The 27,960-nt window shown below is 36.1% G+C and overlaps 1 protein-coding gene and 1 long non-coding RNA gene across 4 annotated transcripts in view; both read right to left on the bottom strand.

Annotated features, from left to right (window-relative positions):
* lars2 (leucyl-tRNA synthetase 2, mitochondrial) overlaps nt 1-27,960 on the bottom strand; it is a 71,570-nt gene that overhangs the window by 21,816 nt on the left and 21,794 nt on the right. For all 3 annotated transcript variants that reach the window (XM_073811688.1, XM_065275810.2, XM_065275809.2), the window contains 8 exons: nt 27,652-27,712; nt 25,418-25,507; nt 23,051-23,194; nt 10,288-10,395; nt 9,930-10,089; nt 6,616-6,720; nt 6,215-6,330; nt 5,845-6,128 (listed from right to left, as the gene is read on the bottom strand). In XM_073811688.1, coding sequence (XP_073667789.1) covers nt 5,845-6,128; nt 6,215-6,330; nt 6,616-6,720; nt 9,930-10,089; nt 10,288-10,395; nt 23,051-23,194; nt 25,418-25,507; nt 27,652-27,712 — 1,068 coding nt within the window. The remainder of the gene's footprint in view (nt 1-5,844; nt 6,129-6,214; nt 6,331-6,615; nt 6,721-9,929; nt 10,090-10,287; nt 10,396-23,050; nt 23,195-25,417; nt 25,508-27,651; nt 27,713-27,960) is intronic.
* Nucleotides 14,822-16,057, bottom strand: LOC135765284 (uncharacterized). Its single transcript, XR_010540606.2, has 4 exons — nt 15,940-16,057; nt 15,686-15,843; nt 15,346-15,420; nt 14,822-15,230 (listed from the first exon to the last, which is right to left on the bottom strand). It is a non-coding gene; the product is annotated as an uncharacterized lncRNA (long non-coding RNA).

Genomic DNA, 27,960 nt, shown 5'->3' on the forward strand with positions numbered 1-27,960 from the left:
CAAAGCACCCCAATGCTGTACCTGAGGATTTAGTTTGTGAAAAATTTTGCACATCTGCCCATCCGGCAACCCAAGTACACTCTAAAAATGGATGGGTTAAAATTGACCCATTGCTGGGTTGTTTTAATCCAACTGGTGAGTTATTGTTAACCATGGCTGCATAACAACAACCCAACATTGGGTAATTTTTAAACCAGCATGTGTTTTGTCCAATATTTACCCAACATGGGTCAAAAATAACCCAGCCTTTTATAGAGTGTAAACCACTTCACCAGCATTCCCAGTAAGCAACCAGCTAAACCACCATCCAACAGCTTAGATTATATATAAACCATTGTCTTTTACAGTGAGCTTCAAATTTAAGGTACCACAAAGGGAACAATCTCAGAATTGTGCTGGGAAGGTTAGTTAACATCAATATGTTATAGTTAACAAGCTAAAACACATCCGATTAAATGGACACATTTAATCTCTCCATGTAGTTGATAACTTAATCACTTAAAACTTGGCATACGTAAAGGGTTTTTTCTGTGATAATTTCTTTATGCCTTAAAAAATGACTTGAATGTACCAGTGGTTCTCACTAGAGGCAACATTGGAGAGCCACTTTTACCGCAAAGTATCAAAAATAACATCCAGTCATAAATAACATGTCTTCTTATCAATAAACATACAATATGCAATGCAATAAATACAAAAATGGGAAATCTTTTTGTGTTAAGCTTTTAACAAATTACGTTTAATTTTAACACATTAGGTGTCATTTTGTGTTGATTTTGTGTGAAAATAAAACACAAGTTGTGTTAAAAGTAACACAAAATGTGTTGTTTCGATAATAACAATTCAATAATAACTTTCATCTGGAGCAGAAAAGACACAAAAAGTGCATGACTGCATGATTATATCATCGTATTATTTACTAGCATGCGAGCCACAAATTAAAGCTTGGTGAGCCACAGGAGGCTCGTGAGCTGTGCACTGCGCTACACCCGGGTCTCATTTAGTAAACATGGATATATGAATACGCGAATTAGACCCCGTCTCAATCACACAGCTCTGGCCAAAGATATAAATGTACATAGATGCCACATTAGGCAGTTTCAGACACATCACTGCTAAGTCCGGTTTCACACAATGCATACACGAGTTACTGTTCGCAGCACATATTTTCTTTGGCGCTGATGTTAACAGGTTAGAGAATTCATACTGCGTCACAGAAATTGATCTTAAGCAGCTGTGCTGCAATGGTTTCAGTGTTGAGTCTATAGCTGTGTCCCAATTCAAGGGCTGCAACCTTAAGAAAGATACCTTAAAAGGTGAGCACTCGGTCTTTCAAGGTGGAAGCCTCAGAAGTTTGCGATGAGAACTGAAGTGAGATGGTCTAACCTTCGGTGGACCCATAATTGGCGTCACCTGCTGCACGCGCCCACCGCGCCTGTCAGCAGGACACCGGACGTTTCTGACTTATTAAAATAAATATGAAATCAGAAAAAATATTAATTTATTTTAGAAAATATGACACGTTTTGTAGATTAAACTATTCAATAGTATATCAAATTAATAAACCTTAGAAATATACGCAACATAAAAAGAATAATATTAACACAAAACATAACTTATAATACTAAAACAGTGACAAGAAAAATGTTTTCTGATAAATACACTTTTATTTAAATAAAATAAAGGTTTTAATTGTTTATTTTAGAATATCCAGCCATTATATTCAGCCGGGACAGATGCGCAATGACTCTTGGGATATCCTCGGCTGTTAAGGAATCATTCGTTCTATCCTTAACAGTGCAGAGAAATGAGGACGCCTTTTGAGGCTTCATTCTAAGCATCCTTTGAATTGGGACGGCCTTACCAGCCTCAAGTCACGCTGCTGTGACGCAGTCGGTCTTAAAATACGTCCTTAGAAGGTCGCAGCCTTTGAATTGGGACACAGCCTATGTGGCATCCATACATATCTATGGTTCAAACTACTGATCCACTCGTTCAACTGTCTTGATGTGATTGGTTACACATTTGTGATGTTAGAAGCTGATGCGACTTCAAACCATGGATTTTGGACAGTCTTTGGAAAACTGCAATTTATGGAGAAAACACTACGCAATGGTGTTTTAATTTGCACATGGTTTGTCTTTTAAAGCATATTAAAAAACACCACATAGACATATATAAACAAAAATAAAACTTGATTTTCACCACAGGGGGACTTTAAGGGAATTGCTACTGGAGTTAAGTTACCACCTGACCTATGCCAGAATGCAGATTAAGTATGGACTGAACAACAAGACAATCCACTTGTGATGCATTAGTCCAGTGTGCTTTATATCCAATCCAGGAGAGCTGATGCCCTGCAGAGTTATGCTCCAACCTAAATCAAACACAACTGAGCAAGCTATTCAATGTCTTCATGAACACTAGAAAATCACAGGTAGGTGTGTTTGATTAAGGTTGGAGCTAAACTCTGCAGGACACCGGCTCTCCATGGTTGGATGTGAAGAACACTGCATTAGTTAATCGGTCATCATCACAGCCAGAATGCATTTTTTGTCCCAAAAACTTTTCTGTTTACTTTCTAAAACAGGGTTTAGATTTTGTTTAGTAACTCAAACCTGACCATGTTGTTTATAGAAAGCGTTATGCCATTTTTATGTAACATGCATCAATCAATCTATGAGCATGCCACCTAAAGCTGACATTATGTGGTCCTGTATTACAGCAGCACAATGAGGCTATTCCTTAAAATCATGTGAAACTCTACAGTGTCCTGCGGCTGCTGTTCAGGTGTGTATTCTTATGCAATCATGTGTCTCTGTGTGTGCATTACTTGGCTCAGATTCAATTAAACTTCTAAACACAAGGCCAGAGACAATATCACAGCTGAGGAAATGATTCCTCTTTTTCTTAAAGACAAGGTAGATAAGCACAGATCTCTCTCTTTCTCTCTCCACAGCCTCTCAGTTAAATGTATGTCATCATCAAAAAAACTAAAGTGATTTACTTTTGAGCTATCGGTTGATAAGAAATGATCCAATCTCATTGTTTACAAGAAAGCAAGTAGTGCTTGCCAACAAAAACTTTAAGATTTCCGAATCCTAATTATAGTTGGGCTCTTTAGATAGAAATGATGAAAATCAGAATTTGAAAATGTTTAAAAAAGTGATCGTTGGTTTTTACTGCACCATTGTTCATCCAATTGATCCTCCATGCACTAAGAGGATTGGAAGCAAAGTATTTGATGAACGTATAATATGTGCTAAGAGCATTCATTAATATAATTATTTCATTTTTGACAGAGGTGGCGTTTAGCGGCTTTTGCATCTGAGCTCCGTAAATGTTTCTGTTTTCATTTTAAACTTCATACATTTTTTTAAAGAGGCAATCAGTAGGATCTACCCCCATCTAGTGGTAGAATTGTATTTTGCATTCAAACGAACAGTGCTTACTAGCTCCTCCCCTTTTCAAATGCGTGTTGCAACTACGGTAGCCGTTATGTAATCGCTGATCTCCTTGTCAGTTGCAGCTGGTTCACATGTTCTGAATGAAAACGCGTTGTGGAAACGCGTTGGTAGGCAAGTGCTTTTTGTCCCTCTCTGCTATTATAGTTTATCAATACGGCGGAACGACATGGACGCCTCCCTGGACTTACCCATTCAATGTAAATAAAAAGAAGAAATTCTAAGCTTACTACGAAAAGTCAGATCACTGGCAGAGGTCATTTGACACCAACGAGGACATATTTATGAATAAAGACATTGATTTTGATTAATAAAACACTTAAAATCCTACTTATTGCCCCTTTAATATTAAACAAAATAGAAAAATATTACTAAGATTTTTCAAATTACCTTTTTGAAAAACGAAATGTAAAACTCAAAGTGAAAATATTCAATTCAATTTTATTTATGTAGCGCTTTTCACAATTGTTTAATTGTTTCAAAGCAGCTTTACATTAAAGGTCACGTTCTTCCTGATACCATTTTTCAAATTTTAGTTAGTGTGTAATGTTGCTGTAAGAGCATAAATATCATTAATTATAAATTAAACAAGGAAAACTTACGTCCCCTCTCAATTGACGCAATACAACTTAAGCAGTTTAAATACACATCGCAGGGCTCGACATCAATGCTTGTCCGCTTATCAGGGACAAGGTGTTTTTTTAAAGGCCAAGTGAAAGAGAATTTTACTTGCTGGACAAGTAGCCTAAAAGCCAATAACAATCACCAAAACACGATAATGATTATGCATCCTTTAGTCTCAATTGCGACCGATTTTTACGCTTTTAAGGCTGCGTTGCCTCTCGAGGAGAAATCGAAACAAATGAGCACAGCAAACACAAAGTGAGTTAAACTCAGTTAACATACTGCGGTAACAATTTGGAGTTTTTGATACAGTTAAGGAACATCACATCACGATTGAAAATGTGACACCGAATTCATATGACAGACAGTTCACTAAACAAGTAGGGGAGAGCATGGACGACGTTAAACAAAGCGATTTTCTCCGAGCCCTGATAACATTTGCATTCCAAACTATGCCAACATCTTTAGCATGCAACCCTTGACAGACCTTGACAGACAAATATTGCGTTATTTACACACTGTTTTCAGCGTGTAGATTCAGAAAGGTGTTTTTAAATTCCAAAAGCGTTTTCTTATAACGCGTTGTGTTATATGTCTTTTGTATATTGAAAATGTATATTATTCTTATTTGATTTAATTTAATTTTCATAGCGTTCAAACTGTTGAAAATTTCAACAATTTAAGTTTGTACTGTTGGTCGCTTTTGAAACATTTGACAAAACTGAAATTTTAAATAAAAATGTAATTTCATTATTTTTTACAAAGATAAATTACAAAATATGTTAGCAGTTACATATTAATGAGGTCATAGTCATGTATATTTAATAAAAACAAGTGTAACACAAAAATCTATCTTGTTTTGTTGTGTTAAGTAACAATCTACTATATGGTATGTATTAATTTGACTAAGATGAGGTAAGAACATAGTAAAATATTGAAAAACGGCGGTGTTCTCCTTTAAAAATAAACATAATTTTCCAAATGGAGTATTTAATCTGGTCAAAATTATATACAATTATACTTTAATTGGAAAAAATACTCTACACAGTATATTGTATTGTATAGTGGGAGGTGTTTCTCCACATAAAGCGAGAACCAAGTGATTCATTTTTAATCGGTGTCACGTGGAGGTCACAGATTAGCAGCGCTCTGCACACGGAGTATGTGTGAAAGCACAACGGGTGCGTAACGGATCTGCATGCACACTGCAAAGTATCTGTAAAACAGACGATATAATTTAAAATAAGAAGCCTAGAAAGATTTTTGTTATGCCCCCATGACCATTAAAATAAAAGCTTTTGGTTAAAATGTCAGCAGCTTTCAGCAACTGTGTCACTTGGATTATTGCTTTTGGTGGTCAGGGACGGTCTATTAATACCCTTCACACTGGGAGGTTAAAATCTCTAAGCACATTTTCAGTCACTACATGACTCAGTGGTAATAATGATCCCTGCAGCCTCCTGGGGACAAGTACTCCTAGAAACAAGTCACTTTTAAGTCTTAACTCCCATGGTGTCATGAGATTTGAAACACTGAGATCTGAACACTGAGTTTTATTGAGATCTGGCCGAATCTGTCAACATTGCACAAGACATAGTGGGAGTTCAGTGATTCATATAAGAGAAAATTATTCCATTACAAAGAGCTCTGATCTAAATAACTTTTTGTCTTTGAACCGTATAAAAACCTTAGCAATAAATGAATCCAAACTGATTGATTGCACACACAAAACCAAAGACAAAACGAAACATCTTACCTAGGACATTGGCATCTCAGCCAATCCTGTGCCATCTTTAAAGGTGACGCCCCTTTCCCGGTGAGGGAGGGTATTTTTGGTAGAATGACTGGTAGGTCCTCTTCTGGAACTGCTACGGGCCCACATGAACCGCAATGAACTATGGGAATGGGCGTGCCCCAGTAACGCTGTCTCGAAATTAACCAATCACGTAGCTTTGTACTAGTGAGGTATCCACCAACTTTCCTCTCCTGGGCTTTTTGGGTAATGGAGTTAAAAGCTTCTTGTCGGTTTTGACCTGTAAACTACAGCAGGAATGTTGATCACAGGTTACAGTCTGTAAGATATGTCCAATATACATCACTGTATAGAGCTGTGACGGTGAGTTTACCTCAGCTGAGTTTATTAAAGTCTGAGATTCATCTTCATCTGTCTTCAAAACAGAGCTCCAGCTCACACCCAGAGACCGAGCCAATTCTGCATCCTCTTCACTGCTATCTGGGATGCCTGTTTAAAAACAAAATAAACAATAAATGGTCCAAAACACTTCTGATTTTAAATGAACACACAATAATTCCATTGGATAAACACAGGACTGGTCTAATAAAAAGGCCATGTTATACAGAAGTCATATATTTTAAACATGCACACATGCCATAATGACGCACTGCTGGATAAAACACAAATGCAGATGTACTCAACAAAAGATTTACAGACAAACGAACAGGTGCGCTCTGATTTAAAATAATTAAATGCAAACAGCCTTTCTCTGATACAGGAACACCAACTCACCCATCACTGTGTCCAGATGTCCCTGGAACTCATTTTTGGCAGATATAACTACTGGAACCTCACGACCAGTGAACATGTTGAGGGCGGTGACCCCAGTCAGGCTATCTGCACATGGAGGGATCAAAGGTCAATGAAACAAACCTAACACATCTGATAACTAATACAGGTGCTGGTCATATAACTAGAATATCATCAAAAGTTGTCAGTTATAATCATAAAAATTTTAAGAAATAAACATTTTAAAATATATCAGTCTGTGTATAAAATATACAAGTTTCACTTTTTGAATTGATTTAGAGAAATAATTCAACTATTTGATGATATTCTAATTATATGACAAGCACCTGTATTGGAAATCAAAAGGGCTTTTCATACTTGAAATGACTTAATCGAAACCCCGGATAAAAGGAATTCTAAGTTTTCTGTGTCACACTGCTTAAGAAATAACTCTGGGTATTAAAAGTCTGTGCCGGGTTGCATGAAACTCCTAAATTGAAGGTTTCCCTAAGGGGGGAAAGGGGATTTCTTTAAGAGCGCTGCAACAAACGTCTTAACTGTCGATCAAACCGATATTCTCCTAATAAATGCGCATTACTTTTCTCCTAGGGATTTTTTTGATCGTTAAAAATGAGCGTTGATACTTCCTTTTCTTAAACAACCATAAAACCAGCTATCGCGTGTATAGCAGAACTTAAGGTAATACTTTAGCATATTAAGGGTAAATACTTATTGACAGCCTTATAGTTTCCTAAGTGAACACTTAAGGTTTTTTCTTGCAACCCATTTTTTATTAAGGGTACCCTTAACCTTATATCTAAGGGATTTCTTAGCTTAAGGACTTTCATGCAACCAGGCACTGATGTTTCACACTACACATATCTCTCTAAATCCTGGGTCTCATTGGCATATTTGCGGTGTCAACAGTAGTGTTGGGTTAGCTAATCAAAACATTTTATATATTACCCATTACTAGTTACTCCTTTCAAAAGTAATATTATTACTTTACCTATTACTCCCAGCCAACAGTAATTACTTACACTAGTTACATTATTTTTCTATTAAATAAAAAAAATTTACAGTCTGTGAATTCATGAAAGTTACAGATAAAGGAAGAGTACAATTGAATTGGCTCAAATAATTTTTTAACAACTATTAAACCACTGGGCTGTTGATTATTTTTCTGTAAAATGCACACCAAATCTGTCAAATATTCAACAGAACAATGTTTGTGGTAACCTTGGTATAAGCTGAATAATTGACCCTTTGCTAAGCCACGCCAGAAAACCGCCACAGTCCATTCATGATTTAGCATCCGTTACTAGGCGCGGAAGGTCTGTCAAGCTTTCGAGCAAGGAAAACATGCCAAAGCATTGTGCGTATGCATTGTAAATCTGATACACAGTATCCTAAAAGTTTGAATTTTATCCCTTCCCGAAACCTAAACCCAAAGGGAGAAATACCCTACGTGAAAGTCGACAGAATTAACGAAAAAACATAAGTTAATGTTAACTCAGTACATCATTGCTTGGAAATAATGACGGTTCTTTGTTCATAATGCATATATTTGAACGTAACATAAGATGATTAAAAGCAAGACGGAGGCTGACTGACATACTTTAAAAAATATTTAAGCATAGACGTTAATAGACGGCCTACCCCTGAGTACTCCAAGCTGATCGTGGCTCTTCCAGGGTTAGTTGTATAAGTGGGAGAATGTTATCATTGCAAAGTGCTCAAGCTAATGTCTTGATTAATAGTTATAAGATTATTTTCACAAATCTCACTTACCCTGCTGTGCATGAACAAAGCTGTTCCTCAGTTTGTGTTTACCATTTGAATGGTCAGCGTATGAGGCAGCTGCTGCTTGTGTTGGGACGTATAGGCTTAAGCTTCAATTTTGATTCAATTATTTTCGATTCTGTTAAATATTATGTCATGGATATATCCCTCAAATGCATACTGCATTCCCTTTTGTCTTGCTCCCTCAGATATTTCACCTGTTCGCCAAAAATGACTAATTATCTTCTTTGGAAAGGCCTGACACAGGTGCGTATGTATTATAAAATAGACTTTCCAGGCGTGAAAGCTTGACAGGCGTAGCAACAGTAACTAAGGAGGGCGGGGCTTAGCGAAGGGTCAGTTGACTCCAGTCCTTAAATTATTAAAAAATAATGCACAACCGCTTCGCATCGTACCGCATTACCACCTGGTGAGCACTATATTTAAATAACTGAACAGCCTGTTGTCAATTATTCTTACCTGTAATTAAATTAACCTAAAAAATCATTAACATATATACTAAAATCCGCAACAGGGCTCAAGCAGTAGGAACCAAACAAACATGTTGGCAAAACGAAAAAAAAAAGAGCTAGATTCCTTGGTGACGTTTTGACAAAAACATCATTTTTAGAAGGTAACTTTAATATTATTACAGATTTTTTGTAATAAGTTACACTACTAGTTACCAGGGAAAGTAAAAAGAGGGCCCTAGCGCTTTTAAATATATATAAATATACTTTTATTATCCAAGAAGAAATGCACACAAACTACGTAGAAACACCTTTCCTAATAAATTCCTTATTGTTTTAAAAATACATGTCCTCTGTGTGTTTTTTATGCAATATTCCAATTTTACTTTAGATAGAAACATACTGTAGCTAATGACAAAACAGGTTGCCAAATAAATACTTGTTTAACCTCCTGGGATCATTTGTTCTCCAGTTCAAAGTGTTTTCCATCACCACATAATTTTTACTGTCCTTTAACCGATTAAATGACTGTCTTCACAGTATGAAGATTTTCTGTGACAGTACACAAAGCTTGTATTATGATGTACAGAGTTTCTGATTGGCTGTATGTTGTTAAGCATCGAGTCAAAACATTGTAACCCTGCTTCATTTCAAGCTGTACATGTTTAGCACCACCACAGGACAAAATGCGATAATAACCTGCTTCTATATTTACAAGTGTGAAACGCTCCTGCAGGGCTAAAAGAGGGGTTTAAAACAAAGATTTCCCAGGGTTAACTGTCGTGTGAAAAGCCCCAAAGATGTAGTTCCACTAGAATTACTAAAAGAATATTAATTCACGTCTTATGAAACCATTATTGAAACTGGCATTAGAATTGGAACCAGATTAAACCCTTTATGATCCCATCCTGCTGATAACTGAGATCTTGTTAGGAGAAATCTGTTCTCCATGGACGTGCTCTATAGGGGATGATCTAGGGAAAACATTAATATCCCTAAGAGGCCCCTTACAAACATCTTTGCCCTTTGCCCAGGTATTTGTATGTATGTAAGTTTCATTGTCACCTCTCCCAGGTCTCAGAGCATTGAGCAGAGCTGTTTTGAGAGGAGAGGACCCATGTAGCAGGCGGTGGGAGGGCAGGATTGCAACATAGGCAGCTCCAAACACAGCCTCTGGAGAACAGGTGTATGCAGATAACACTTCCCCTGTGTCCTGACCATCAACCTGAGTGAGAGGAACAGTAAACAAAATCCATTCATAAACAGTCTCAAAGACCCATACAGTGCACAGCCTCCTCACAGCACACATTCACAATACATTGCAATACATTTCTATGAAAGGAGCCATAGAGCTGATGAAACCCAAATCTTTTCTGCTTACACAAGAGCTGTACGGGTGATTCATTAAGGAAGCATGCCGTACCTTTAATGTGTGGTTGAAAAAGCACCCTGAACAGTCTCCAATCCAATTGGCCTGCATGCCTTTGACACCATACCATTCTGGAAGATGAACCAAAGCATCCAGCAGGGGCTGCAACACATAATTCATAAATATTGACTACATAATGTAAATAATGCATGCAAGGGATCCTTAAAGGTCAAATAACACACACTGGTTCTGCTAATCTGTTGTTAATCTTGAGGACCTATAGAGTAGTATTGCATTCTTAATATCTCTAAGGAGTCTTTAGTTGTATTTAGGCATGGGCCAGTATAAGATTCTGGCGGCATGATAACCTTTAGTAAAAAATACCACGTTTTCACTGTGTTGCGGTTTTGCCATTGCAACATTAAAATGTGTTATTTTCAAATGCCAGGTAAAAATAAAGCATTTAAATTATACTATGCTACTAATGAACACAGCTCATACCTTGGAGACGGTATCACAGAACATTTTAGTGGTTTTAAAACCATGACTGTTTAAAACCTTGGTATACCTTGAAACCGACCCATGCCTAGTTGTATTAGTTTATAAAAGACAGATCAGCTGTACCGCTACTTTCCGAGAAAAGCAGAGAAGGCATACCATGGGCGGAGCGAGCCACGAGCAAGCAAACACACAAAAGATTATCCCACAATCTCTGGATAACTTATGATTCACTACGTTCGTGTTGGTTACATTATACTGTATGCACGTTCAGGCCGATTGCCAACAAAACAGACATTTGTTGCAGGTTTACTTACCACCTGTGACTCATAACCTGGTTCTTTAACAACTGGGACCGCCCCATTTCAACAGAATCCAGCGTTAAACTAACACACTTGCACAATTCCACTGCTACCCCAGAATAACAAACTGCATCCACTGTTCCCAAAATTCTGGGTTCTTTGGGAAGCTAAACAAGCTTAAATTTCCCTCAAAAACAAACACACACTTCTTTGGTGACGTTGATTTCGTGTCAACACTTGTTCCCATATAAGGACTATAAAAAACCTTCTGAAACTTGTACGAACCAGAATCCGATTCTTTAACTGTGTTAATAAATCAGAAGGCATGAAATACCTTTAGACCCCTGCCTTTAACTCTTTCTGGGCCATTGATGAGTCAATTAAGAGAAAACGCTTCTCTGCCCTTCACAAGTTTTTACGGCATTCCATGTTTCTGCTATGATCCACTAGGTGGCACTCTTACCCAACTTATAAAACCTAGAAGCATCCACTAATCCAAAAACAGTAAAAATCTGTGTATGTTTTGATCATCTTCTGAATCTGATCTCTTACAACAGTCCCCTACAAAAATGTAATTATATGCAATATAAAAAAATGTGCCGTGGAAAGAATAACGAGTGTACAGTGAAAGTATTTTGGAAATATGCTTACTTTTATCAAAACAGTATTTTTGTAACTTTAATATTCGGTTGTATCAGAGAGATGTCTCCAGTGTAATAAGATGCATGGTTTTTATGACTTGGCTATTACCTCAAAGTTTGATTCGCAAAACTGAGCACTTAATAATAAAGATGGCAACATGTAGGTTGAATACTTATGGACAGCCATTAAGTTGAATAGGCATGTTATAGGATATATATACTTCCAGGAAACTAACTTGCTGCAAAAAAAGAGTGTCTGGACTCACATCAAAAGTAAAAGACAAAGCTTGATGGCCTCAAGTGTCTAACAAACCCCTCACAATATCAACACACACACCGACTTTTGGGCTAAAAAAGAAGCTCTTGCTTGTGTGAAAGACAAGTAAGACGGAAAGAAGGAAGCTATGCATAATAATGAAGGTTAAGGCCAAAGGGGTCAGCTGAGCCACTAAGCACCAAAAGGATGAGATATGAAAAGCAAAGGGTTGGGTTTTGATATCTTGCTCCTCTCTGTCACAATCCATTAGCAGTATCACTCACAAAAGGCTGCTCTCCCTGTGGAGAAGATAAATACAAAATAATTGGAGGCCACCCAAATGGTGTTCCCTGCCTTAGCACTTATTAATGACTCAGACTTACTCTCAGACGAGACATTAGACACTGTAACAAGAATGAGGAAATGGTTGGGATCTAGCCATCCAATCTAAGAGAGTAGTCTACATTTCCATCAGGCTAGAAAGTTGTCCTGAACAAGACATTAGTAGGCAGCCATCATTCGGGTTCATCTATCCTACCTGGCAAAACAATGTCTGGAATGGAGCTCACAGTTATAATCCAACCTGTAAAGCCGGGACAGACTGTCCTCTTGTTCAGGACTCCAACTTTCTAACCTGATGGAAACTGAGGATGGAACTGGAACATTTGAACTTAGATAGTCCCGCCTTTGACTTGCAGTATGAGTACCATGGTTTGTTTCGAGGCCAAATTAAAGAGCACTTACAATGCTTTCGATAACACTTTACTATATTGATATTGGGAACACATATTGATTATTTACTATGACTTTTGCCTCAATAAAGTCCTTATTTAGTGCTAACTAATAACTAATAAGGTGGGTGTTGCAGCATTTAGGGGTTTAGTACGGTGGCCCTGAGGTGCAATTTTATTTACAAGATTTAAAACAAATTTACAAGTTTTTTAACAAATTTACAAGTTTTTTTTTAACAAATTTACAATTTTTTAAATAAATGTACAAGTTTTTCAACAAATTTACAATGAGTGAACACATTTACAAGTTTAACAAATTTACAAGTGTTTAAACAAATTTACAATGAGTGAATAAATGTACAAGTTTTTTAAACAAATTTACAATGAGCAAACAAAATGACAAGTTTTTTTAACAAATTTACAATTTTTTAAATAAATGTACAAGTTTTTCAACAAATTTACAAGTGTTTAAACAAATTTACAATGAGCGAACAAAATTACATGTTGTAAAACAAATTTACGTTTATTACGGAAAGGGTAGGTACAATACGCTGACGTCACGCATCCAACCTCCGGTCACGTGGGAAGAAACCCGGAAGTATCGCCGTGAATCACATGAGAGTTGCAAATGCGATGTTGTGTATTAGGCTGTACATCGTATTAACGTAAAGAGAGTGATAATATATATCCTTTTATCTATTCCCGAGTGACTCAAAGGGATATTGGACCTTATTTTCAGGTAAGTGAAATAGCTTTAGTTAGCTAACGCTAGCTTTCCAAGTTGCACACGTTTCGGATGGCAGTTATCAAAATAATTCACTGACTTTCTCATTAGATTACAGACAACACGAGAGGGTGCTCCAAACTTTTTAATCAGGACTGCATTGTTTGTTCGCTCCCGGGGTTACATAGACTGAAAAGGGGAAGCGTGACGAGTTTGTTTACATGGTGCTGTAAACTCCAGGAGGACACTTCAGAGGAATCACAGGGATAACATGGTGTGATTTTTTTTGTCAAAACCAGAACTGACTTCCGAATCCACCTGGAACGCATTTACTTTGATGGAGACAAATGGAAGTCAGTAAAAATTAAGTTGGACTTGTTTTTTTTAACTAATGGCTGCCCAACAGCTTATAAAGCCAGGAACAACACACACACACACACACTTCTAACAAACATGTAACGCACACATTAGAGACGTGTTAAGTAAATAACTGTACATTAAAGAAACTGCATTTCACTAATTGTTCAAAATATAGTTTTATTTATAAATGAAGTATGAAAAAAATATATGTACATTTTTAGAACCAATCATATTTACATTAAAAGCCAATGGGTACTAATACACGTTTTTACACAGGGCCATGTAGTTTAGATTTTTTTCCCTTAATAATAAAAGCCTTCATTTAAAAACTGCATGATGTGTTCACTTGTGTTATCTTCTTTGACTAATATTTAAATTTGTTTGATGATCTGAAACATAAAAGTGTGACATAAATATGCAATAACATGAGAAATCTGGATGGGGCTAACACTTTTTCACACCACTGTTTATAAATTTGTTCCAATGTATATTTTCTATCTACTGTACAAATTGTAATAGTAAAGCAAAGTAAAAACATTTAAATGAAAAAAGTCTGTTTTTGGGATTAAAGGAATTTTTCACCCAATATATAGATGCATTTGCTTTTTCATTGGAACAGATTTGGAGAAATTCAGCATTACATTGCTTACAATTGGATCCTCTGCAGTGAATGGGTGCCGTGAGAATGAGAGTCCAAACTTTGCACCTCTTGTGAAGTGAAAAGATGTTTGGACATTAGCCCATGTTATGCATATTCGACTGACTGTTGCCTTGGACAGATTAAAAGTCCTGTTTTTCCTGTGTTTTTAAACTATGATTGTGTTTATGGTGTGCAATATAGCGTGTGTTCATGTTTTGTGTGTAAAAAAACACAGTATTTTTCACATAATTACTTATCTCTATAGCACTGTTTTCACTGTCCTAAAATCGGGCTGATTTCTTCCTTGTTCTATGAAGTCCCTCCTTCAGAAATATATATCGAGTTTTAATTGTGTAGTAGTTTGTTTAGTGTGTTGTGATTTAACAGCAACTTAGCTTAGCAGAGCCATTTAAGCTTTGCTTGCGATTGACGTATTCCTGTGGGTGAGAGTTAGTAAAAAAAACTCTTCTTTGGATGTCATTCAATCGGGAAGTAGAGGGCTGTAGTCCAAACCGTCCGTTTGCTGTATGCTTTAAAAGGGAAATTCTATTAAAGAAAATATATCGCTTGGCATTGAATTTTGAGCTTTATAATTTACAGGTATTATTTATGCTCTAACAGCAACATTACACACTAACTAAAGTTTAAAAAATGGGATCAGGAAAAACGGGACCTTTAAACCTTACAGCTAAATCTGCGGAAAGAAGCCCCTGCCTCATACAGCAGAGAAACAAGAAGAACTGATCCAGGACACAAATGTTGCGAGCATGATGTTGTGCTCTTCCATAATAGGAGATGTTTCCAGGTAATCATGGTCTTGCAATGCCCCCAAACCACTGTTAGATCTGTGTATTGAGAAAGAGGAGAAAATTGCATGTAAAAAAAGAAAGATCAAGGAGGTCATAAGATTTATTTACATGTTTTAATTTTCATCAATGAATTGCTTAATTTTTTTCTCACTCTTCTCTTGTGTTCTGATCAGGAAACAAATGGTGGTCCTCCTCTTCTTCCTTTAGTGTTTCAACATCACAGACACTGGAAATTAACATAATCATGATTTCAGTCTTGGCTATCTATCTATCTATCTATCTATCTATCTGACATAAATGTCAGTTTGCTTAGGCAACATTAGAGTATTTGTAATATGATAAAACATTACAGTACTATCACATTTAGAGAGGATTAAATGAAAATATAATTCATAGTATAAATTTTGGTAATTTTAACAAATCGTCTCATTACATAAAATCTTAATCTTTTAAAGATTATTCAGATTATATCATCGAACAAGTTAACGCACCCTTGATTCCTCTGAAGTGTCCTCCTGGGTTGGAGTTTACAGCACCATGTAAACAAACTCGTCACGCTTCCCCGTTTCAGTCTATGTAACCCCGGGAGCGAACAAACAATGCAGTCCTGATTAAAAAGTTTGGAGCACCCTCTCGTGTTGTCTGTAATCTAATGAGAAAGTCAGTGAATTATTTTGATAACTGCCATCCGAAACGTGTGCAACTTGGAAAGCTAGCGTTAGCTAACTAAAGCTATTTCACTTACCTGAAAATAAGGTCCAATATCCCTTTGAGTCACTCGGGAATAGATGAAAGGATATATATTATCACTCTCTTTACGTTAATACGATGTACAGCCTAATACACAACATCGCATTTGCAACTCCCATGTGATTCACGGCGATACTTCCGGGTTTCTTCCCACGTGACCGGAGTCCCGGATGCGTGACGTCAGCGTATTGTACCTACCCTTTCCGTAATAAACGTAAATTTGTTTTACAACATGTAATTTTGTTCGCTCATTGTAAATTTGTTTAAACACATGTAAATTTGTTGAAAAACTTGTACATTTATTTAAAAAATTGTAAATTTGTTAAAAAAACTTGTAAATTTGTTAAAAAAAACTTGTAAATTTGTTTAAAAAACTTGTACATTTATTCACTCATTGTAAATTTGTTTAAACACTTGTAAATTTGTTAAACTTGTAAATGTGTTCACTCATTGTAAATTTGTTGAAAAACTTGTACATTTATTTAAAAAATTGTAAATTTGTTAAAAAAAACTTGTAAATTTGTTAAAAAACTTGTAAATTTGTTTTAAATCTTGTAAATAAAATTGCACCTCAGGGCCACCGTAGTTTAGGTGTGGGGTTGGATTAAGAATTGTAGAATAGCATCATGCAGAACAAGGCATTATTATTGGTTTTAAACATTTACATTTTCTACAATCACCATCTGGCCGACACTTTTATCCAAAAGCAACTTTAAGTCATAAAGTACATTTAAACGTGTGTTTTTCTTTGAGATTACATCTAATGCATGGTACAGTTTCTACTTCGATTGGAACCATTTGGGACGTCTGAATCACAACCTGCAAGAATGCAGCTCTTTTATAAAACTCTCAATAGAATTATGAAGATTGTTGTCAATCTTTCTGTCTTGAATACATGAATATCAGCTGACGTCACTCACTTGTCTTCCGCCATTTTGAGGACCTAAAGTGGTCGCAAAAGAACTTGAAGCTATGCCTTCAATATGCTGTGAGCATCAAAATTGCTGTTTTAACAACACTAAGAAGGCTCAACACAACATGATATTTTTCTCGAAGTATCGCCTGTGTCTCTACACGTGAACTCAAGCATTGAGAACATTGTTTGTGAACAGAGAGTTAACTAAAAAGAAGGTTTTGAACAACTGACTTTGGATGATTTGGCGTCCGCTCGCCGCCATCTTCCCAGTCAAGATGTATCGATCACCAATTGCGACGTAAGTTGGGAGGAGAGTAAAGATTGATATCTCCTAAAGCATAGTTCCATATAAATGCACGGATAATTTGTTGTTTTGTCACAAGTAAAAAACAATATTGACCTTCTAGTTGAAAAAGGAGCCTCATATGAGATTCATTCATTCACATTCGGAAATCGATTATTTACGTCTGGCAGAGATGACGAGCGGACATCATTACATCCAAAGTCAGTTGTTCAAAACCTTTATTTTTAGTAAACTCTGTGTATACAAACAATGTTCTCAATGCTCGCGTTCATGCGTAGAGATCCAGGTGATACTTCGAGCAAAGTTTCATGTTGTGTCGCGCCTTCTTATGTTTGAAAAAAGTGGTAGTTCGGTAGCAGCGGACAGTGGCTGGAAGAACGCATCAGGGATCGAACAGGCATCACACCCTAACCAAGATATATTTTTTTAAAGTAGCGTTTATTTTCATGACAGTCGAGATGCAACATGTTGCCCTTTACTGTATCCATAAGAATCATAGACAGTAAAAGATAAGAAATCAGTCAATCGTAGCAAGGTAGCCAATGCTTGTCAATAACCCACTGGTACTCGGTAGGTCCTCAAGATGGCGGCATGACGTAAAAGGTCACATGACTGAAATCCATCTATAGCACTTAGATGGATCTGTTTATGAACTGTTAGGTTACATCTGCAATCAAAAATAGTTATCAGCTGCATTGCTATTGTGAACACTGGTTTGGTAAGGGTTTTCTATTCAGCTGTGGGCAGATTTACACCTACAAATAAGTAACAAGATTGCAGATCTCAGATTATTATTTATAGCTAAATTGTGGAGGTTTAATTACAATTTGTAATGTTATGACCTGTATATCTACAAGGGGTCTTTGATTAACTTTTTCATTAAATTCTCCAACATCCTTGGTATTACTCAACCAAGAGTAAGTTTTCTATCTGTTCATAGCTTTAAGCAAAATACTCAAAAAATGCTTTTTTAAATTATTTGTAAATAAACACTTTCAGCTTTAAAGAGACAGGGGCTCCAAAATAGAAGTTTAGTAGAAGGGAGAACATTTTAAATCATGTAAATGTATTCTAGCAGTGCCCAAAAATAAAATTACAAACTTAAAAATGAGCACAACAGGGGCTCTTTAAGGACTGTATTAGACAAAAACTATTTATTCTTTAGGAAAATATCATAACTCAACACAAAGCAAACCACAAGCACAGATGCAGTACATTTACACAAAAGATGTAAAGTAATCTCTTATCTGGTTTCTCACAGTCTGTAATACAGAAGAGAATTTCATTAGGGAAACAGAACTGTCACCATTTAGACTGCAAACGCGCTTAGATGGGATTTTGATACGCTGTGAGATGTAAGAGGCAAACAAAACGCTCAATGGAGCCGAAACTGCCGAATAGCCAAAGCAAAGGCTTTGTTTCTATTCAAAACTGTTCATGTTTTCAAATAAGATGTGGTTTATAAAGAATATTTTTGAAAGCATATATTGAGTCTCTATGGCAACACACAAATCTACAAAACTTTCTGTTTGGAAAAAAAATGAATGAATCAGAAGATCCTTCAGTGCATTCAGAACTACTGCATTTCTTTGCACAGTGTTTTGCTTGAGTGACTATGTGCTGAAGATTTCTTTAAGGAAATGTGAATGTATCAAAAATATTTAAAGGGCACCTACAGTATGGTCCGATTCACGTTTTTAAACTTCCTTAGGTGTGTAAGTGTGTATAAGTACATGTAAACGATATGCAAAGGGTACAAACCCCAAAGTAAACAATGATGCGAGTTCTCATCTCCAACACAAATTTTCTTGGACTATAACAAACACAGATTGTAGGAAACAGTTTACTTCCTGGGATTGATGATGTAGACAAGACCGACATTATCATAATTCCTCCCACTGTGACTCACAGCCTGTAAGTTAACTCCTGTTAGCATTGCATTGTGAGCGAATCTTTCAAACATGGTAAGGAGCTTCACATTTCCGGCTGACGTCAGAGGTATTCAGACCAATCACAACGTACAGATTAGCTGGCCAAATCAATGAGTTTTGTACAAAACCTGTGCGTTTGTACACAATGTATTATACCAAATACAGAAAATAACGTTGTTTTTTTAGCAGTGAAATAGGTGCACTTTAATATTAACCAGATGCGCCACATAGATATAGATATGAATGGGGAAGATTGCCAACACCCAGTAAGAAGAGCAAATCATCTTCCATTAAATTATTAAATCCTCTGGGAGAGGGACCTTGCGCATGCACAGAATTGACAGGTCTTGTTGCAAATATAGCAGCACAGTGACGCAACATCCTTAAAAGGATAATTAAATGTTTGTAGCTTGTTCCCTGATGATAGGTGTTTGCTTACTGTCCAAGTTTTAGTAACGAATCCCAATATAAAAGTCTCCTAGATAAGTCCTGGGACTCTACTATATCTGCCAGGTAAAAATAATAATAATAAGTATGATCATTTAAAATGATAATAGCAGGCACCAGTCTCACCAATAAGCTGTCTAATTTGAGGTATCATCATGTTCACAACAAAATCTGGTGTAAGACATCACTAATGACTTTACAGAAGAATAATGAGATCACACAGAAAACACATAAGAATGTGCATTCAAATTAGACTGGAACTTTGTTGAGAAGTGTTGCCCATTAGAGAGGTAATGGAAAGTGGTTGGACAATGAAACTGAAACACCCAGACTTAGACCACAATAACTTAGGTGGTTAATTAGATTAGAATTACAATAATGTAGGGGCTGAATGTCTTGAGAACAGATACAAGTCCTGCAAAGTGGGCAAAGTTGAAGCATTTCTTTTGAAGAAAAGTGGCCAGGTCACTACGTAATGCTGGTGGGGGAAGACATTTCCTGACTCCAAAACACAACAAAGTGGCTCAATAATCAGATCTGGTGACTGTGCAGTACTGACATCAGGTGACCACAGTAGTGTGTAAGTTTACTATATACCTTGTTTACCTTATTTTTCTATTTCCTAGACTCCTACCTGTGAGTTAAAGAACTTGTCTTGCTCGTTTAGTTAATATACTCGTTGACTGACTACTAAGTGTTAATGTTTGGTTCTGCTGTGTTTGTTAGCCTTGCTTTGCTTGTTTACTCCATCAGCTCTAACCAAGAAGTTTGCTTCTGTTGCACTTTATTAGTTTTGCACTTATAGATTGCAGTTACTAGATCGCAGTTTCGCAGTCAGGCGTTTGTTTTGCTAATTGCAAGGCCGTGTCTACCGACCGTAAGTGCATTTAGCAGCCACACTTACCCTGCTAAATTTGAAGAAGCAAGTAGTCATCAGGTGACCGCAGTAGTGCGTAAGTTCACCATATACCTTGTTTACCTCGTTTTTCTATCGCCTAGACTTCTACCTGTTGTTATTTAAGAATAACTTTGCTTGCTTGTTTAGTTAATATACTCGGTGGATCCCTCTCTCATGGACAGTTAAAAACCTCTCTCACTCCTTCCATTTTTAACCAGGTAACGTCCTTTCTGTCTCTAAATGATCTACTAGATGACAAGCAGTTAGGCTTCAAATGCATTCACTTGCAAACATCATATGTCTACATACTTTTAATTTCATTTATGCATCTAAAAATGACAAAATGCAACATTAACATGCAATAAAACAATGTTAATAAATAATGGTATGTTTATATTTTTTTGAATCTTGAATATAGTTAAAATCTGCTGAGATGGTCATGTAACCAAGAGGAAGATTGCAGCACATCTCAATTTTCACAAAGATGCGTCAATTAAAGGGACAGTAGGTAGGATTTACCCCCATCTAATTTCCAATTTCATAGTATTTTGCATTCAAACGAACAGTGCTCTCTAGCGCTTCGCTTTTCCAAATGCGTGTTGCAACTACGGTAGCCGTTATCTACTCACTGATCTCCTTGTCCGTTTCAACTGGTGTTCTGAATGAAAACGTGTTGTGGAAACGCGTTGATAGTGCTTTTTGTCCCTCTCTGCTATTATAGTTTATAGGGCTGGGCAAAAAAATCGATTTTCCGATTAATCGTTTTTTAAAACGTGGTTGATTCAGAATCGATTCTCAAAGAGCAGAATCAATTTTTTTCCCCCATATTTTTTTCTGCAAACACTGAACGTATTTACCAAGGACCCTGTCATTCTTTCATTCAGTGCTTAAAATGGCGGTTTTAGGGGGTTCATTGACGTTGATGCTACCTTCACATAAAAAGTAAGAGGTATGGAATCATTTTAGATTTTGCAAGCAAGACGACAAAGTTAGTGTTGTGGCTTTTAATTTCTTTTTATTAATTACCCACTTGTAAACTTATGTTCACTGTTATTTTTATTGATATAGTATTTGTATTAAATCTATATTCATTGAGTTGAATCAAGAATCGAGTATAAAAACCAACCTGAGAAAATTAAATCGAGAATCGAAATCAAATCGATTTGATAGCTTGTGAATCGAAATTGAATCGATCTGAAACATCTGAATCGATACCCAGCCCTAATAGTTTATCAAAACGGCGAAACGACATGGAAGCCTCCTTGGACTTACCCGTTCAATGTAAGTAAAGAGAAGAAATTCTAACCTTACAAAGAAAAGTCAGATTGTTGGCAGAGGTCATTTGACACCAATGAGGACATATTTATGAATAAAGACATTGATTTTGATTAATAAAACACTTAAAACCCTACTTACAGTCCCTTTAAGGTTGCCTGGTCTCCACGAAAACACGAGTCTGTTCTTTGCTTTCTTGGAATTGAGAAATTGTGCCAATTTCCACCAATGTGCCAGCAAAACATGCACCAACAATTTTTTTTTTAACTCTGCTATGTCTTCTATTATGTTTGTGTGAAATGCATTATTTCATATGCAGCAGTGCTATTGCTCTGTTAATTCAACATTCACACTCTGCTCTTACTTATGGAATGTGCAAACAGTGAGGATTAGCCACAAGGCCATGCATATAAACAAATGGCTACACCATTCATCCTAATTGTCCAACACCTGGACATTTTCAATATAAATCACAGATACGCACAAACAAACACACACACACACACACACACACACACACTCACACACATAGACTGAAAATTCGAGTCACTGTGAATCACAGGAACACGCTGTGTCACAACACATCAAACCAGAACACTGAGCTGCCTTGCTGCCTACTTCCTTCTTAGCCAATTCTCCTAATTTAAATAAAACTACACTCAACATTCAACTTGAATTTACATTTAAATTAAAAAATATAAGTGCAACAAGGATTTTTTTACAGTGTAGAAAGCAACTCCGTATATACTTGTTTGTGGCCCTTGTATCAAATTCATGGATTTAACTTCACTGATCTATATCTGGATTGCGCATGATGTCACAATTGTGAAGCCACCGTGCCGCCATGTTGGTATAACCAAACATTCTATTAAATAAATAGGACGTTATCAGATTTTAATGATAAAACATCACTTTATCAGTCTCCGCTTTTATATCTGAAGTCTCCCTGTAAATTATTACAACGCAAAGTTACCTAAACTTGTTCAGAGAAATAACGCTGACCGTGTACCTTAATGTCAAAAACTTTACATACACCTGTGTGGATTGATGACTTTATTTTAATGTCATTTTGGAGGTTAAAATTTATACTTTTGGATTAGAAATAATATTTTTGTATACAAACCTAAATTGAAACATTTAAACATACACCTGAAAATTGATAAGCTGGAAAAAACAGTCAAGTGGTCTTAAGCAGTATTTGTGTATTTACTACAGAAATGTATTTTTATTAATTTTACAATTTTTATTAACTCATCTAAGTTTTCCATGAGCATAAAAGTCATTTAGTGTCTTTCTCCAGGGTGAGGTTGCTTAAGGTCATGGGGAGTTATGTACCTTGGCAAAGTTGGTGGTTTTGATGAACCATTGTTTAAGAAGCTTCTGTTCAACAGGGGCTCCAGACCTCCACGAGCATCCGCTCTCATCCACCTGCTCATCTGCGAGAACTGTCTGATCCACTGGATCCCAATTTACCAGCGCCTGTGCACAGTGAACACAAGACTTAAAAATGTATTTGATAATAGCTGAACAAACCAATGGTAATTTGCAAACAAACAATGCTAGATTTTTTAAAACTAACTTCACTTCTCCAGACAATCGTTCTTTAACCAACTGGAGTCAAGGTGATTTTAAATGGACATATGAAGTCCTCTATTAAGCTTTCACAGGTGTCTTGGCAAAGTAACTGTATTAAAGGTGATGTGTGTAGATTTCAGAGGCATATTGTGGCTCAGTCCACCGCTCACCCCTCCCTTTAAAAAGCATAGAGAAGCTACGGTAGACACCACAGGACAAACACATCTTCGTCTGATACAATGTAGTGACAAAACGTGGCAGTGCGAAATTGCGATGTAAGGGGGACCCGCAATGTATGTAGATAAAAATGGCTCATTCTGCCATAATAAAAACAATACAGTTCTTTATTTAAGGTCTTTATATACAACTGAAAACAGATATGTATATTATATTGCATTTCTGTCAAGAGAGCCTCCAAAAAGTTACACAGTGTGCCTTTAACAACGTTATGCTCAGATTCAGTTGAGATTGTTAGGTTGAAAAGCTCTCACTGTTTAAATCCCCAGCAGTGGCAAATGCTTCCTTATCTAAACAGGTTACAAGAATCACTTCACATGTCACATAAACCACTATCATAGTGATCAAACAAACTATTAAAACTAGGGCTGTCAAAAGATTAATCGTGATTAATCACATCTAAAATAAAAGTTTGTGTTTACATAACATATGTGTGTGTAGTGTGTATAATTAATATTTATATATAAAAACACACACAGTCATGTATATATTTAAGAAAAATTGGTTATATTTATATATAAAATATTTATATTTCTATATAATATAAATTATATAAATGTTTATACAGTATATAAATGCAAATATTTCTTAAATATACACATGAATGTGTGTGTATTTATATATACATAATAATTATACACATTACACACACATATGTTATGTAAACACAAACTTTTATTTTAGATGTGATTAATCACAATTAATCTTTTGACAGCCCTAATTAAAACAAAACCTGGAGCGCTAATTTATAACAAATACATATCAGGGCTCCATGCTTATTGTTTTGGGAGCATGTGTGCTTCTGATTACATTTCTGATCATTTTTTGTAAAACATTAATGTGCCACCATTTAACAGAGGCATGCATGACAAAAAAGCTTATCAATTATTATAGAATTTAGGAACATGACAAAGGAGTTTAAACTTTCCAAAAAACTGAATTTAATATTTTTTTTAAATTAAGAATATATTTACATTTTAATAGGCTGCATAAAACAATATCACTTTTTTCACTTTGTAAACATAAATACACAAACAAAATCAGTCTCTCTGGTATTCTCGGTTACCCAGAATGATATGATTTGTGTTCCCACTCCATGGGTTTCTGTAGCTAAACTGGTAGAGCATTGGGTTAACAGCGAAAAGGTTTCGATACCTGGGAATTAACATACTGTTAAAATGTATACTGTAGCTTGAAAGCACTGCGCGTTGGTTTGGATACTAATGTCCTCCGTAAGAATCATTGCACCATCTAAAAGCTTAATCTCCGCTTAATCTCCTTATCCGTTTCAATGTATATATATATATATATATATATATATATATATATATATATATATATATCTCCCAAGGGTTTTTCCGTCCTAGGACTTTTTTTACTTCCCCGGCTAAAAGTCCGGGGTTTTTTACTCCTAGGGGGTTTTCAACCCGGGGAGGCAGCCTTCTTGGCTTAACTTAGCACACTCTTCTATACGTTACATTAGTAATACACTCGCTTATAATGTTGATTCATAGCCGCAGCAAATTTAGCTGCTTGTGTTATCATGTATTATGTTGTGCTATCTGTCGTTTTTCTGTGCTTTTCACTGCTTCTATTAATGTAAAGCTGCTTTGAAACATCTACCAATTGTGAAAAGCGCTATATAAATAAAACTGAATTGAATTGAATTAAAAGGACGGTCCAAAAGGTAGGCTACTAATGAGCTGCAATTGGGTAACTTGGATCAGTGCAACCTAAATATGTCTATATTTAAATGATTTTCAATAGATAGCACAATATTTTTCTTTTTCCTCTAGAATAGACCAAAAACGTGATTTTTGATTTGAACAGAACATTCAAAATATTTAGTGCAAAACAGCAAACAATTTAGTAGAAAGTATGATTTCTTACCTCTTTCTGGTAGGCTAAGCCAGCCTCAAACAGTTTTACAAACAGATATTGAGTCCATTTATAATAGTCAGGCAGGCAGGTGGTGATCTCCTATTAAAAGAATACACAAGATTGTATTCAGTCAAAAGGAGTTCAACATTTAAAAACATTAACATTTAAAATGTGAAAGATATATTTATAATTACATACTTTTAGAAAAGTGTTTCAGTCAGACACATGTTTGCAGTAAGCTAAGCTATGTATGTGTATGTGTATGTGTATGTGTATGTGTATGTGTATTAGGGGTGCGACGAGATCTCGCGAGATTAAATGTGTTTCGCGAGATTAAATGTGTCTTGCGAGATTTCTTGTAAAGGTGAAATGCTGGCCGTTTCTCAAATAAAAGACTGCATCCTTCGGAGGTTGCATTTTTAAACTGCATTTACTTCATAAAGACGGTCTTATTAGAGAATATTAACAATTATAAAGTTTACTACTTAGTTAATCCCAACTTGTTGTAATATGCTCACGACTTGCGAATCTAATGCTCAGATAATTAACTGAAATCTTGATGACGTATGCAGCCTGCATATGCGACCTCCGGAGGATGCAGCTTTCTGTTAGATCCTTTTACTGTGCATGCATTATATTCTGTCTTTTACAGCGTTTGCTTTTTTGTTTGGATTTCCAATAATGTTCGTCTGGGAACTCGTGTGGAGTCTGAGACGGGTTGTTTTTGTCTGTTGATCAGTGTCAGATGTGAAGTCTCAGCAGATTAAACCCTCACTCAGAGTTCATGATTTAATGTCTGCATGTTCTTGCTCAAAAATGACAGTGGCTGTATCATTTCTATTGTAAAGAAATGGACATATATTAAATATTCAAATGGGTTTAAACATTGTTAGGCTAAAAATAAGCGTTTTTCTCTGTCTAAAGTGAAAGTGAAGATAGCTTCCGCGAGACAAGTCCTCTATCGCCCCCTGCAGGCATTTGTTATATAACATACATAATGCTTTCTATTTATAGGACACAAATTTAATGTGTTTGTTAATGTAATGTTGTCTAATGTAACTTGGTTTTAATAATTTATTTGAACAATTTATTATTTCATCTTCGTTATTATGTAATTTTAAAGGCTACTGCTCACTTGGGTCTATTTTTATTACCCCAAAATAACAAATTACTTCATTATCAGTTAGCAAAATAATTGTTAGGGACAGTCCTTGATTAGTTAAAACTTTTAAAAATGACTATTTCAGTTTCTTATTCATTCATTTTATCATTGAGAATTTCTTAAAAAGTGTAAAAATATCATCTCGTCACGTTCTCGTGAACCCAATCTCGTGTTTCGTCTCGTCTCGTGGATTAAGTGTCTCGTCACACCCCTAATATGTATATGTATATGTATGGTCTGTAAAGCATGTGTGCTCTGATTGGCCAGCTATCTAGTGCATTGTGAATGGCCTAATACCTTAAGTGTGTGACGGAAATGTTGCACCCTTTACAATTTTTGGAATATCAGCTCCCAAAGCACAGTGTCTCCATGACATGGTAGTGGCAACAATACTACAGCGAGAATTAGGGTTAAACCTCTTTCTTTGCTTGTAAATATTGTTGGTGCTATGCAAAACTTTCCACACAGTGATGTACATACAGTATGTGTGGAGGTGTTTGAATAAGGCATTTTAAAAAGGCATGGATACGCCTTCACTTTTAGAAAAATATCTCTTTGTGTTTGAGACTTTGCGACATCTATGGCACAAACAACTTTTAACACTCCAAAGACCAAGCAACTAAACATAAGAAAATGCATCACATGACAACTTTAAGGCACTCAAAACTGTGCTCTTACAATGACAGATGTCCTGACACCTTATTTGTATGCATTTAATATCTGCCAGGAAGCAGGCATAATTTCTGAGTGTCGTTAAAAAAAATGTTTGCCTACAGGGTTCCCCTCCAAAATTTTAATTCAGTCATCAGTTATTCGCCCTGTTGTTTTCCAAACCCAGATCCTGTCATTTCCACGAAACAATAGGTGCATAATGGGAGGCACTGACAGCCTCTTACATCCAATCTAACATCCCTTTTGTGTTTCACAATATAAAAAGTCGTGCTGCTTCAAGGCAATTTTATTTTTTATCCCTGGCACAGCTTTCATCACTGAAACAATGATGTAAGATATAAAAGTTGACAGAAAGAGATGTTAGTGTTAAACAGGTCAGATTTAACAACACACAGACAAACACACTCACCCGGTCCCAATTAAAGCAGAGTCCTAGACTGTCTAGCTGTTTCCTCATCGACTCAATGTTACTGAAAGACAAAGACAGATAATAAAAGTGTTAAGTAATTTGTACAATTGATCCATCTTTGTGTGTGTAGTTATGAAGGGGTAGATAAACTGCCTGGTAACAATTTCTATTGAGTCCTGATAATCGCAACAACAGCTATACTATATTTTAATACTTCGCACCTATTTGTTGTTATAACTTTTTAGAGTTTGATCATTTGTAACACATGATAAACTACCTTTGCACTTCACTTTACTTTAAGCAATAAAA

The sequence above is a fragment of the Paramisgurnus dabryanus genome, chromosome 13 (assembly GCF_030506205.2).
Source record: "Paramisgurnus dabryanus chromosome 13, PD_genome_1.1, whole genome shotgun sequence".
Lineage (NCBI taxonomy): Eukaryota > Metazoa > Chordata > Actinopteri > Cypriniformes > Cobitidae > Paramisgurnus > Paramisgurnus dabryanus.